The sequence below is a fragment of the Castor canadensis genome, chromosome 10 (genome assembly GCF_047511655.1).
Source record: "Castor canadensis chromosome 10, mCasCan1.hap1v2, whole genome shotgun sequence".
Lineage (NCBI taxonomy): Eukaryota > Metazoa > Chordata > Mammalia > Rodentia > Castoridae > Castor > Castor canadensis.
Window position 1 is genome coordinate 145,622,634 of NC_133395.1, and position 12,385 is coordinate 145,635,018.

General features: G+C 53.6%; 1 protein-coding gene across 5 annotated transcripts in view; it reads right to left on the minus strand.

Moving 5' to 3' along the window:
• Positions 1-1,949: 1,949 nt before the first annotated feature.
• The window catches only part of Nup210 (nucleoporin 210), a 119,025-nt gene continuing 108,589 nt past the window's right edge, over positions 1,950-12,385 (minus strand). For all 5 annotated transcript variants that reach the window (XM_074044556.1, XM_020176163.2, XM_074044557.1 and 2 more), the window contains 7 exons: positions 10,450-10,573; positions 9,232-9,378; positions 7,862-8,112; positions 6,763-6,979; positions 5,100-5,195; positions 4,945-5,028; positions 1,950-3,514 (listed from right to left, as the gene is read on the minus strand). In XM_074044556.1, the coding sequence (XP_073900657.1) occupies positions 3,414-3,514; positions 4,945-5,028; positions 5,100-5,195; positions 6,763-6,979; positions 7,862-8,112; positions 9,232-9,378; positions 10,450-10,573 (1,020 nt within the window). In that variant the 3' untranslated portion in view covers positions 1,950-3,413. The remainder of the gene's footprint in view (positions 3,515-4,944; positions 5,029-5,099; positions 5,196-6,762; positions 6,980-7,861; positions 8,113-9,231; positions 9,379-10,449; positions 10,574-12,385) is intronic.

Below are 12,385 nucleotides of genomic sequence, written 5' to 3' on the forward strand. Positions count from 1 at the left end.
TTCCAGGGTATGTGGCTGCAAGACACCACGTGAGCACCCAGAGACTGAGAGGGATGATTTTTGGTCAAGCTTAGGAATTCCAGAGAAAAACAATCTATATGCGTCACTGTATTTTTAGTGCTAACTGGTGCGAAAAGCCTTTTCTGGCATTGTACGGAGTATGCTGCTTGGCTGGTTTGGGAAGGGAAGCCAAGCTATGTTGGGTCACCTGGGTTTGCAGTATCCTCGCCAGGTGTGTTCCCCAGATGTATGTTGAAGGTGGCTCATCCCTGGGGAGAGCAAGGCTGAGATGATCAGCCCTATCAGACCCATGACCCAGGTGGGTGAAGGAAAGGAATCAGCACCATCAGGGAGCAGGTGACCGGGCACACTGTGACCCTTCTGTGTCACCTGGGAGGAGCAGAGACAGTCAACTTCCTGAAGGATTGCCATACTCATTGCTTTCACCAGCATGGGCCAGGAATGGTCCAGCCCTGGGATGGCAGAGCTGTCTGCTGAGACTTATGGGAAAGAACCTTTAATGAAACAGGAGATTGTCTCTCTGCTCCTGTTCTGGACACTGCCATATCTGAATGTGATGTGATGCCTGCATACTGGCAGCCTTCTTGTGTTTTGGAGGGGCGACTTACCTGAGGGTGATGCTGACACCTATTGAGCGCTGTGGGAGAGCAGACCCCTATGCTGGGCTTGTGACATTCACTGGCTACACCCAGGCCCCTCCTCCTCCTGCCTGTGGTCTCCTCCATCTGCTGGTGCTTTCACAGTGCCTTCCCCACCCAGCTAAGGCCCCTTCTTCCCCTCCCCTCCTGACTGCCTGGAGTCAGGTCAGCCTCTTCCTCTGGTCGGACACTCCATCCACTAGGCCACCACCTAAGCTAAAGTCCCCACCCTCAGCATCCTATTTTCATGAGGCCTTTGCAGGCTCTGCTGTGCTCACTCTGGAGAAAACGAAGCCCAGAGTGGGAGACAATGCAGAAGCACAGCTCGAGGCGGGGGGCGGGGGGGGGGGACCCTACAGGCCTGAGCTCTGTCAGATCTCAAATCACGTGTGGAGGCGAGGTTGCAGGGGAGGGCAAAACATAGGGTGAAGGGAGATAAAAGGAGCAAGGCCTTCTGGCCAGAGGGCTAGGGTCTTCAGGAGAGAAGTGCTAGGGACACACATGTGAGTGCAAGGAGGAGGTAGTGGGGAAGAGAAGGGGCTTTGGGGAGGCAGGAAAGCAGTTCACAGGACCTACAGACTAGCTGGATGTAGGGACCAGAGGACAGCACCAATCCTCCCATTAGAAGGATGAACTGCACGTGTCACTTCTGCTCACCGGTATATCCAAGACACTGTCACCTGCTGACTTCTAGCAGCCAGAGGCTGGGGAAAGCAGTGTTTGTCCTGGCTGCTCTTGGCCCAGCCCAGGCAAGTAAAGTTCAGACCTGAGTGAGGCTGAGGCTCTTGCCAACAGCTTACCTACTTTCCCAAGCACCCCTTTCCACTCCTGACTCGGGACCAAGGAGCTGGCTTCCCAGGGTCAATGCAGGCATGCCTGTGAGAAGAGATGAAGGCAGGTGGGGATCCCAGAGCAGGTGATCAGAAAGTGGTCAGAGGGGTGGCAGAGAACCAACCTGAGGAGCTGAGAAGGTGAGAAGCACCAGCAAAGGCAGAGCAACAGGGATGAGGCATCCAGGAATGGAGAGCTGTGAGAGGGGGCCAGTGGCTTAGAGCAGCCCCAGGGGGCAGAGGTGCAGACATCATGCAGGGCACAGGGAAGGGAGATCTCAAGGGGAGTCAACATGTTCAGATGACACACAGGGGAGAAGCTGGTAGAGAGAGGACACCATGGTGGTACTGGGTGATGAGAGGGCAGGGCTAGATTGACCTCCCACAGGGAAGGCCCTGCCACCACTGGTCTCTGTGAGGCTGGGGAGGGGGGGGGTCACCAGGGCAGCCAAAACCATGCTTAGGAAGTCACACAGAGCTTTATTAAATAAACCAAGGACAAAGGCTTCCATGATGCTCAGTCAGCCTGAGCTCAAGTAGCAGGAAAGGCACGAGTCTTTTAGCTTCAGGAAAGTCCATCTCGGGGCAACCCCAAAGGATGAAAGGGGTTCTCACTTGGTCTTCAGAGCCCGACTGGATTCTGGGAGATATGCAGTGCCCACATGTGGCCAGCTCCGGATTCCCTGAGAGTGGCACAGTGCTGGGCCTGGAGTAGAAGGGTATCTCCCAGGTTGAGCTGGGCAGGGTTTTTTCCCAAGTTGTCTTCTTCTTGGGGTATCCCCTTCTGTCTGAATTGTGCTCTCCCTGGGGTGTCCTCTCCTGGACAGCAGGCCCTGGTCAGTGGCCACTCTCCTTTAGGCTGGGCTTTGGGCTGCCGGGTGGCTCAGCTCTGCTGAGGTACTGGAACGTTGTACAGTAAGGAGCATCAGGTCTCCGCTGGTAACACTGGTCTCTGCTCGGGAGAAGCACAAAGGCTTCTCCATAGACGCAAACAGAGCAGACGGTCCCTGCCGCCAGCTGCAGGGCAGTTTCCTAAGATGATTCCGGATGTCCCCACGCTGTGGTGAAGCTGGGACAGGAGAGAGGAGCCCCACTCAGGACATCCATCCCAGGGGGATGAAGTCACATCCACGGGTGTTTCATCACTCATGAAACAGAGGCAGAGGGCTGAAGTCTTTTCACAGTGGCTGAAGGGGGGAGACCACTCTGCATTTAGCTCAGCAGATTCCAGCATCTCATCCATGACAGGGCTCAGCTATCACAGGTTTTGTGTTTCTGAAACCTCCAGGTAGCAATATGGCAGGCGTGGAACACTCGCTTCTATTTGCTGCAAACCGCCCCCCCCTCCATTTCCTAGTAGCAGCTGGACTATGAGAAAAGTAAGTTGTCACAGGGGTTTAAAAAACTCACAAAAAGGGGACGTGGCTCAGTGGCAGAGTGCTTGCCTAGCACAGGGGAGGCCCTGGGTCTATCCCCAGCACCACACATCCCAAAACCTACACAAACCCCCAAAAGTAATTAAAAATCCTTTCCCTGAGATCACATCACTACAGTAACAGCATCTCCAGACAATGTCTAAACAGAGCTTCCCATGGCTTAAAAGCCAGGAGAAGGGAGTGAATTTTAGCCACACTAAGAAAATAAAAACACAAATGCACAATGTCCAGAAACCCTTGACACCATGCATGAAGGGTGAGCCAAGAAGTCCTAGCTTTGCAAGCCTTGGAAGGAAAGTGAAAAACAACTTAAATCTCCAGTTAATAAACAACCTGGGCTTCACTCTGTCAAACCAGAGGGGGTGATAATGGCCCAGAGCCTGGGCTCAGGTCCTTGGGGCTTGTTCCAGCACGAATGTGGGAGGGGCCTCCCTGACATTGAGGCTGTCGGTGGGGAGTCACCCATTAGCACCAGCCCTGTGCATTGGCTAGTGAGAGGCGTAGGCTGGGCTCCAGAGCCCAGAAGGAGGACTGGCTTTGCGAGCGGGAGGCAGTGCGTTCAAAGAGGCTGGTGATGAGGCAGCGAGATCTAGGGAGGAGAGAAGAAGTGAGTGACGGAGTAACAGGGCAAGCTGGACAGTCCTCCAACACTCATGAATAAAAACCATAGTTTATGAAGTGCTTGCTGCATGCTGAGAACATGCTAATGATGCCCATAGTGTCATGGACCAGCAGAGGGAAATCCACAGGGGGCTGCCAAGCTGACATGGAAGGGTGGATACAGAAACTGTGCAGCCATACCCAGCAGTTCTTTATGTCTTGTGATTCCCATTTGAGAGTTTCCTCTCCTGTACAAGGAGGAGAGACTGCTGATCCTACTGGGGCCATGGACAGGCCCCAAGGGTGTCCATGGATTTTTTGGAAGAGGACAGTTTCGTGGGTAGGGCATTGTTTTAGGAACAAGATCCCATGCCTACATGCAGAGAGGTCTGCAGCATGACCCCTGACCTTACAGAGCACAGAGTCTGTTTGGGTCTCAGGTCACCTGTCCATGGGGCCTGAGGGATGGAGGGACCAGGACCTGGGAAGAATCCTGCAGTAATGAGAACCCCGAGGCAGGTAGAGGGCTCCAGGAATTTCTGGAGATGATGCAAATACCCTGGGGTGACTCCAGTACACACGTGAGAGAGCAGTCAGAATGGGTGGGAGCTGCTGCAAAACATGTGTGTGACCACAGAGCCACAAGGACAGCTGCTGCTGAGCACACCGTGGTAGTCCTAGACACTGCCTTGCAAGCCTGAGGCAGCTGGCAAGGTGGCTCCAATTCCACGGTTCCAGGATGTGTGGCATCTTGCTCCCGGAACAATGCTTCTAGCCACAAAGCCATCCTTTCAAAATGTTCATTGACCTCCTAAAGCTGGACCATGGCCCCCACAGGATCAGCAGAGCAGCTCAAGGATTCCTTATCCGGTGGGGAGAACCCTCAAATGATAATCAGGACTCATAAAGGGCTGCTGGACCCAGCTGCAGAGGTTGGGCACTGCAGTTTTAAAAGTTGTTACTTGCAGAGAGAGGTGTTCCCGGGTTGTGTAGTCCCCAGGACCTGGGGGCCACCAGAGACAGTCTGCTGAATGGAATGGTCTTTGTTGCTCATCTCTATCTGGGAAACCCGTAACCAGGCCTGCCCAGAATCTCCATCTGAGTCAGTCTTTCAACACCGGCTTGAACCCCTGCATGCCTAGCATGTGGGAATCAGTCCCAGAATGCACCTGCATAGAGTTCCCTCTGCCAGGCCCTCCTGCCCTGCACAGCCCTGCCTGAGGGACCCTCACCAACTCAGGACTGGGCCTGGGTGTGTTGCCCCCACCTCCCAGATCTTCCCTCTGGGCCCCAGCTGCTGTGTTTACCCATCAACAGGCTGCTGAGACCTGAAGTTTGGGGCCTGGACCCCGCCCTGTCCCAGACCTCCTCCTCTTTCACGACACTCTGTTGGGCTGTGCCAGCAACTGAAGTACTCACAGTGGGGGCTGTGCCGAGGGCTGGCTTGGGGAGTGAGGACTGGGGTTGCAGTGAGGTCCCGGGGTGCACAGACTGTGTGGTAGGCTGCAAGGGCATAGGGCTGGTTAGAGTGGGTGGATCCAGGCAGGACACAAACACTGAGACACAGGCCTTACCTATGATGGTGACTGCTGTCCCGGCCAGCAGTGCAAAGAGTGTGAAGAACATGACTTGGTAGGAGTCCAGGAAGTGCGGAAAGAGGCTGGCTCCATCTACATCGGTGGGAAGATCAGTTAGCAGAATGCCCGGGTCACTGTGGTGTCTTAGTGCTGCTAGGCATCTGCCCTGTCCCACCCAGTCCACTGCCCAGAACAGTGACAGAGCCTTTGTTAGACATGAGGACTAGGTCTCCAAGGGTGAGGTAGCCTGGGGGGTTCTGGGCACATGCTGCCATCCTGGGGCTTCCTCTCCTCCTCCTCAGGCCATCTGAACCGGTCCGGTATTTCCCAGTCCCTCCTCCCTTCCAGGAAGTGCTCCTCTTAGGCGATAGCTCCTGGTGGCAGGTACATTAGGCTTCCATGTGTGCTCCTTGGGGAGACAGCCAGGCTACCCCAAAAGCAAGGAAGGCAAGTGTGAAAATGCCAGTGGAATATGAGAGCCATGAAACAAAGGGATCAGTTGGCTTGGTGACTCCCTGCCTCAAGGACCAAGTAGAGCGTAGCACCTCTGCCCCAAAGCTGCTCTGCCTCTGGGGAAGGGGCTAGGCAGGCCCTGGTTTCCTCCCCCACGTATGCCCTACCCTCCTCACACCTGCTCAGGGCCCTGCTGCTGGATTTCCACACTCTTTTCCACTGTTTGCATGAAGGAAACAATGGCCTCAAGCAATTCCACCTGTTCACCGCAGTCCACCCCCAACCCCCCGCAATCAGGCACCAGATCTGGTCATTTCCCTTCCCCACTCCACTCAGTAAAAAGCACTCTTCCCTAATATGCATGCCCTGGGGTCTCTCACAATGGCTGCTAGTCCCCACAGCCCTGGCTAACGCCACCCCTTGGACTGCTCTGCCCCTTTATTCAGTTGCATCTTCAGAGCCATTGTTCTCTCTCTGCACAAGGGATCCCCACACCTGCCCAGAACAGGGTCTGGCCCTTGATAGGCACAAATCAGTGATTACATAATAAATAAACCCTTCACTCAGCAATGCACCTCACTGAATACCTAGTGTGTGTCAGGGGCCCTGCTGTATCTACTGTGTTCACACCTAACCTCAGGGGAGGGTGGGGCGGGAGTCCCCTCCTTAACCACGTCATTCATCACTCAGGCTGAAAGTTGGGAGCTGTGCCAGGTAAAAAACAAAGGGTACATGTGTTTGGGGTGAAATGTTACCCAGAAAGTGATAATTACAGGACAGTGTGCAGGAGGTGAGGGGTGCTGGTCAAGAGGTTATCTGGGGAACAGCATCCTAGGCAGGGGGAAAAGCAGATGTCATAGGCTCGAATTGGGAGGCCACATGTGTTCAAGAAGCAGGAGGGAGGCCATTGTGGTCAGAGCAGGGAGCACAGGGGACAAGAGTCACAAATGGACACAGAAGGCCCATCGGGTCTTGTGGGCCGTTACAGGAAATGGCCTTACCCTTGAGGGAGGTGGGGTAGTGACAATGGTTAGGGAAGCAGGGAACTATACTATGTGCACGCCAGCAGAAAGGGGTCACCTTGAGGGATGCTCTAATTTCCAACTCTTCCAAGTCTAACACTCAGGCGTCTCCTAAACCCAAGACCACATGGCCTGTCCCTCCCCATGCAGGTCTGTCCCAATCGCTGCCCCATTCCAAGACTCACAGGGACCAGGCCCACGGCGATCCATCACAAAGGCCACGGTGACAGGGATGGTGATGACCTGGTTAGTGGCAGGGCTGGAAAAGCTCAGGGTGGTGGACAGAGGTCCCTGGCTGCCGGCTGTGGGGTCTGAGATGACAACTGTGTAGGTGATGAAGCTGGGCAACCCAAAAGACTTTTCTTTCACAAAGGCCAGCACTGCTGGGGACCCTGACTTCACCTGTGAGAGATGTCAGGGCTGGAGGGAGTGTGTTCTGCAGAGCAGATGGACTACATGTGGGCTGTGGGGCTCACGGCCCATCTCTGGACACACTCCTTCCGGTGGGCCTGCTAGGCTTCCCTCCCCAGGGCCCACATACAGTGCTCCCACTGGGCACTTCTTAGGGAGAGTGCACAGCTTGTAGTCAGAAACCACTGTCCATACTCAGGCTTTGTTAAGCAAAGGACAAATCAGTTACTGAATTCTAATCAAACACTATTAAAAAAAACCCACTAAACCAACACTAAGTACCACAAAACACCAGTCTTCAAGGGGGCATTAGCCCCCACCCAGGCTGTTTCCACAGACCCTCCAACAACTGTGCATTCACTCCCAGTCCCTGCCAGGAGCAGTGAGAGAAGGTGCAGGCGGAAAAGCACACACACTCCTTTACCCCGCCACATCTCTCCAGAGCCTTACAGATCATCCCCCCACGACTCAGCAGGTGGGAAGTGAGAGCTGCAGACAGGGGACTTCCCCTGGAGGGATCAGGACTTTTCTTCATGTCAGCGTGTGTTTGCCTGTGAAGTTCATCCGTCCACCACACTGAACGCGCATGGTGCATAATCTACGTGCTCTGAGTGCTGCCCCCTCATGCGTCACCTCTAACTGGGAAGACCAGCAACCATCATAAGTAGTAAAACAACACAATCAAAGGACAATAGTGCTATGCAAAAAAGAAAAAGTTAAGAGTATTGCAATAAAAAAGCAGCTTCTAATTTAATTTTCAGTTTTAAAGAGGTGGCCCAAGACGTCTACCTTTCTCCTCCTTCCTGGTCCTTCCTGGCTCCCTAACCCTACCCCTGACTCCTGCCTGACCTGCAGCACACACATGCTGCTTACCTCCAAGTTCTCCAGAATCTCCACAGCACCAAAAACCTTGACCTCAGAGCTGGAGTAGTGGTTGCTCAAAAGGATTTCTGCCTGGCTGGCATAGAGTCCTGGGCTGAAGGGCACCTCAGCCCCCACCTTCTCTATAGAGAAATGGCTTCCAGGGATGGAGGCAGTGACTACCAGAGCTGTCTTCTTCATGCTCAAGTGCTTCAGCTGCTTGTCCGTCAGCCTGTGCATTGTGACCAAGCACAGGTACTGGCCTGCAGAGACAAAAGGTCTCACACACCCTCCTCCCACACATACATTGATGCTATTCCCCCTCCTTGCTTCTCTATCTGGGAAACTCCTATATATCCTCCAAAACCCAGGTGAGACATTACGTCTTCCAGAAGGCCTCCTGGGAATGCCCCTTCAGAGTCCCTGCTCTAGCTTGGACACCCTCTCTGTGACCAACAGTCCCCTCACTACCTCAGAATCCTCTATTCAGCAGATATCCGTGTATACAGTGCAGGAAGTATGCCAGGACCAGCTCTGGAGCTCAGGACCCAGTCAGCCTGGCTCAGAGTAAGGGCAAATAAATGGCAAATAGATGCCACAACCCAACACTGGGCAGCAGGTTGAGTTGGGGCTGTTTCTAAGATGCCCACTGCCCTGATGCAGCTGGTGGCCCATGGGCTGTGGTGTCTGGGTCCTGCCCTGCCTTCTGTGACACGACAGATGATCCCAAGTGTAACGACCAGGGCCTTGGAAAATTCCACACAGCTGAAACATGAGAGTTGTGTTAGAGCTCTTCCATAGTCAACAGCTAGCTGTCCCTAGATGAGCTGGCCTCCTTGCTGACCCTCAACAAGGGCCTACTCTGTGCTGGTTGCTAGGCAAGGCCCTGGGCTTGGGCCCAGTACCCAGTATGCCCATAGGACACGTCTGCTGTTTACCAGGCAGGAACATCCCTCAGCCAGCAAGCAGTGGAACCAATCTGCAGTCAGCTGAACACTCTGGTTTCCTGGGCCATGGAGCAGCTGTGCAGCAGTGATTACTTTAAAAGGACATGTTATCCACCTCTTGCTTGCTCTAGACAGGCAGGGGACAGGGCAAGGCAACATTTTCCTTATTTTATGGAGGGCAGCTGAGATGGGAGCAGTTTCTACCCCACAGGAAGGATGGCAGGATTGTGAAAGATGACCTGAGCCTGGCTTTTGACATTGGATCCTTTCTGCTGAGTGTGGGTGGTACTGAAGGAAGACTACCCACTCTTGGCGGCCACTAAGTGGCAGGAGTCAGGCCTCTAGTGGCAAACCCCTCTGCCTAACACACAGAAGGCGATCATGAGTCTAATGCATTGAAGATCCCAAATGTTTTTCAAGTTCGTGCACAGTTACCTAGAGCAGCATCAAACCCTGGCTCCACGGTAAAAATGTCCCGTGCTGGGAAACTGAAGACATCTTGTTTGAACTGGAGCTGGCAGCTGATGAGTGATTCTGGGTGCAAGGTCTCGATGACTTCCCTCTGGGCGGGGGAGCACTCACCTAAGGTATGAAGAAGATGAGAAGGTCCTGAGCCAGGCCACAGGCTGCCACACAAACCCACCGGAAATGAAGGGACCAGGCTCTGCAGAAGCTGGCTGGGTTGTGGATGGCCTGTACCCCATATTACATCCACATAGGGAGCCTGGGTTGCCCAAAGCTTAGTGAGGGTGCCACAGCTTTTTATAGATGCCAAGCACAAATTATCCAGAGGTGGGATCACTCTAAATGCCAGGTGACTCCAGACCAGAATCCTGGCATGTGCTTTGGAGCCTGCTCCCAGGGGGCACAGCACACTGGCCAGCCGCCAACACGCATCTCACACCCCTGTTGGCAGGGAAAAACAACAGTTTATGGCTGGATATTAGGAGGGTAATGGTTCTCCACTGATACATGAGCATCACTGTAGTGCACTTGCACTGAGGTAGGAAGAGATGTTACCATTGTGTAATGAGCCTGTCCCATTAATCTCAAGAATGGTGGTATTTAATGCACCAGTTAAGTGGTTTAAATAAAAACCCAGCCTGTAACTGACTTATTTATTTCTGGAAGTTGCTGTCTGGGAGCTGTCATGAGCAAGGGTGAGGTGGAATGTTCCATGCAGGACTTGGGAGAGGTAATTATAAAAGTCAAAATCAGCACCCAGTCTGCAAACTCATTAGTTTCTGGCATTAATGGTGGTAGATTGTGGCTTGCTCGGCTCTGGTGCCCTAGGGCTGTAATCACATTTCTGACTCAGAAGCAGGCAATGCCTGGGAGTGGGGCTCTTCTATGAAGATGTCTTTTGCATTTTGGCTTATGGAGGCCTCAAATTTCTAAAAAGCTGCAAGGAATGGAGGGCTGGGGCCAAATAAAGGGTCTCTCTGGGATCGGTGTGAGTCTGAATAAAAAAAGCAGGGGCTAGGGTGTGGCTCAGTGGTAAGTGCTTGCCGAGCACACACAGGGCCTTTGGGTTCCACATGCAGACCCACAAAACAAAAACAAAAATGCAGCTAAAACCATCTAGAGATGCCACTTCCCTTCTCCCCCGAGCCTGGCAGGGCCTCAGACCGCCCAAGTTCCCTCATTCTGTACCGATCAGGTTAGCGCTTCTGTCTCCCACGGTGACAGTCACTTTGGAGGCTGTGGCCTCCTGGAAGCTGGTCTGGGAGGGTTGGATCCGATGGGCCAAGATCCTCTGAGGTCCGACGACCACTATCTAGGGAGGAGCAAGGCAGCTTCACTGAGCACTGACTGCATGCTGGCCTGTGTTGGACATTGCCCTGAACTCATCTGTGACATAGGTATTACCCACTTTCCAGATGACAAGAATGAGGCTCAAAGCCTCAATGCCTACCTGGCCTAGGTTGGTCACACTTTGCAGCCCCACCCTCCCACTGCACAGGCTACTTTCCTGACGGCAGTCCTGTGGTACGATAGGGGCCAGAACTCATTCAGTGGTCCAGGCTGAGCTATGCATTGTGTGGATTTGGGCTCCTGACATGATGTCTTCTCTGCTCATGAATTTGGCAAAGGACCCCAGAATCCAGTCTTCCCAGATATCTGCCATCTGGTCCTTCTGGCCCATCTGGTAACTGGTTACACCAGTTTCAGGCCTCCCTCTGCAGAGATACCCCTTCACCTCCTCTGCAGGGCCCTGCAAGGTCATTCAAGGCCGATCACATCCCTCTGAGTGGCACCAGCACTTCCTGCCTCCCATGGGTCCCATTTCCAACAGCACATAAATTCCTGAAAGCACGGATGGAGGCTGACTCCTCCCTGAAGCCCTGAGGACCCTGGGCCTTGGTGGAGGCAGAGCTGTGGGTGGGCCTTGGCACCCCCCCCCCGCCCCCCGCCACCTTGGCTTCACCAAGATGTTCTACTACCACGGCATTGCTTCCTCCTGGATCAGCTGCCAACCTGAGGGACAGAGCAGACCACCACTGCCCTGCCCTGGCTCCGGCTTCCCATCACTTCCTTCCTTCTCTTGTCTTTTCCTCCTGGCTGAGTCTTCTCCCCACTTCCTCCTCCTCTCTCCCCACCCTACCTGTCACCTTTCGCCCAGCCCCTCTCCTGCTTTGCATATGCCTCACATGCAAAGCCCGTCATCTTTTCATCTCTGTGCTGGAGATCCCTACCTGGTCTCCAGCCTTCAGGAAGGGGCTCCAGATTGTGCCCAGCTGTGCCCCACCAGTGTCACCAGGCAGAGTGATACCCACCTCAGACTCGCCATGTCCCCCTCCGTTACCTTAAGCTGGTTACCCTGCTGTAGCAATTCCCTCACCCAAACTCTGCCAGAGGACCTTTCCAAGACACCCCCTGATCTAAGCCATTCCGATTTTAAAGAATTCAGAGTCTAGCATGAGCTGTCTCCATTTATGCCCTTGAACACAACAACAGCAGCTAATCCCTAGAGAGCACGATGCTGTGCACTAAGTACCCTTCCACGTGCTTCAGGGTTAGCTCATTTACTCTACTAGGAAGAGTACTGTCCCCACTCTGCAGGCAAGAAAACTGGGGCACAGAAAGGTTAAGTAATGCTCACATAGTCTTTTTTGTGGCCAAGCTGGTATTCAAACCCAGAAAGCATGGTTCTAGTACCCACATTTAAAGAATGTGACTGGGGTCTCATTCTGTTGCCCAGGCTGGTCTTGAACTCCTGGGTTAATGCAATCCTCCTGCCTTAGCCTCCCAAGTAGCTGGAACTGCAGGTGTGTGCCAATGGGTATGGTGAGCCCACACTCTTAACCACAGCCCCACCTGCCTAGAATCCAGTGCATTTTGTGACCTGACCACAAAGCGAGACCTGAGTCCTTCTATATCCTGTTTTAGCCTGCCCCAATTCTGCTCTTGAATCCATATGCCTTGGTGCATGCCACCCCACCCCTTACGACTCTGAGGCTTCTCCTGGCAAAGCAGAGCTTCATTAATCACAGAGTGCCTCTATCTGCAGCCAGCTCACCCAGCCTGCACAGTGGCAGCACTACATATGCAAACTATTAGGTTAAACTGCTGGATTTGATAGTGCACA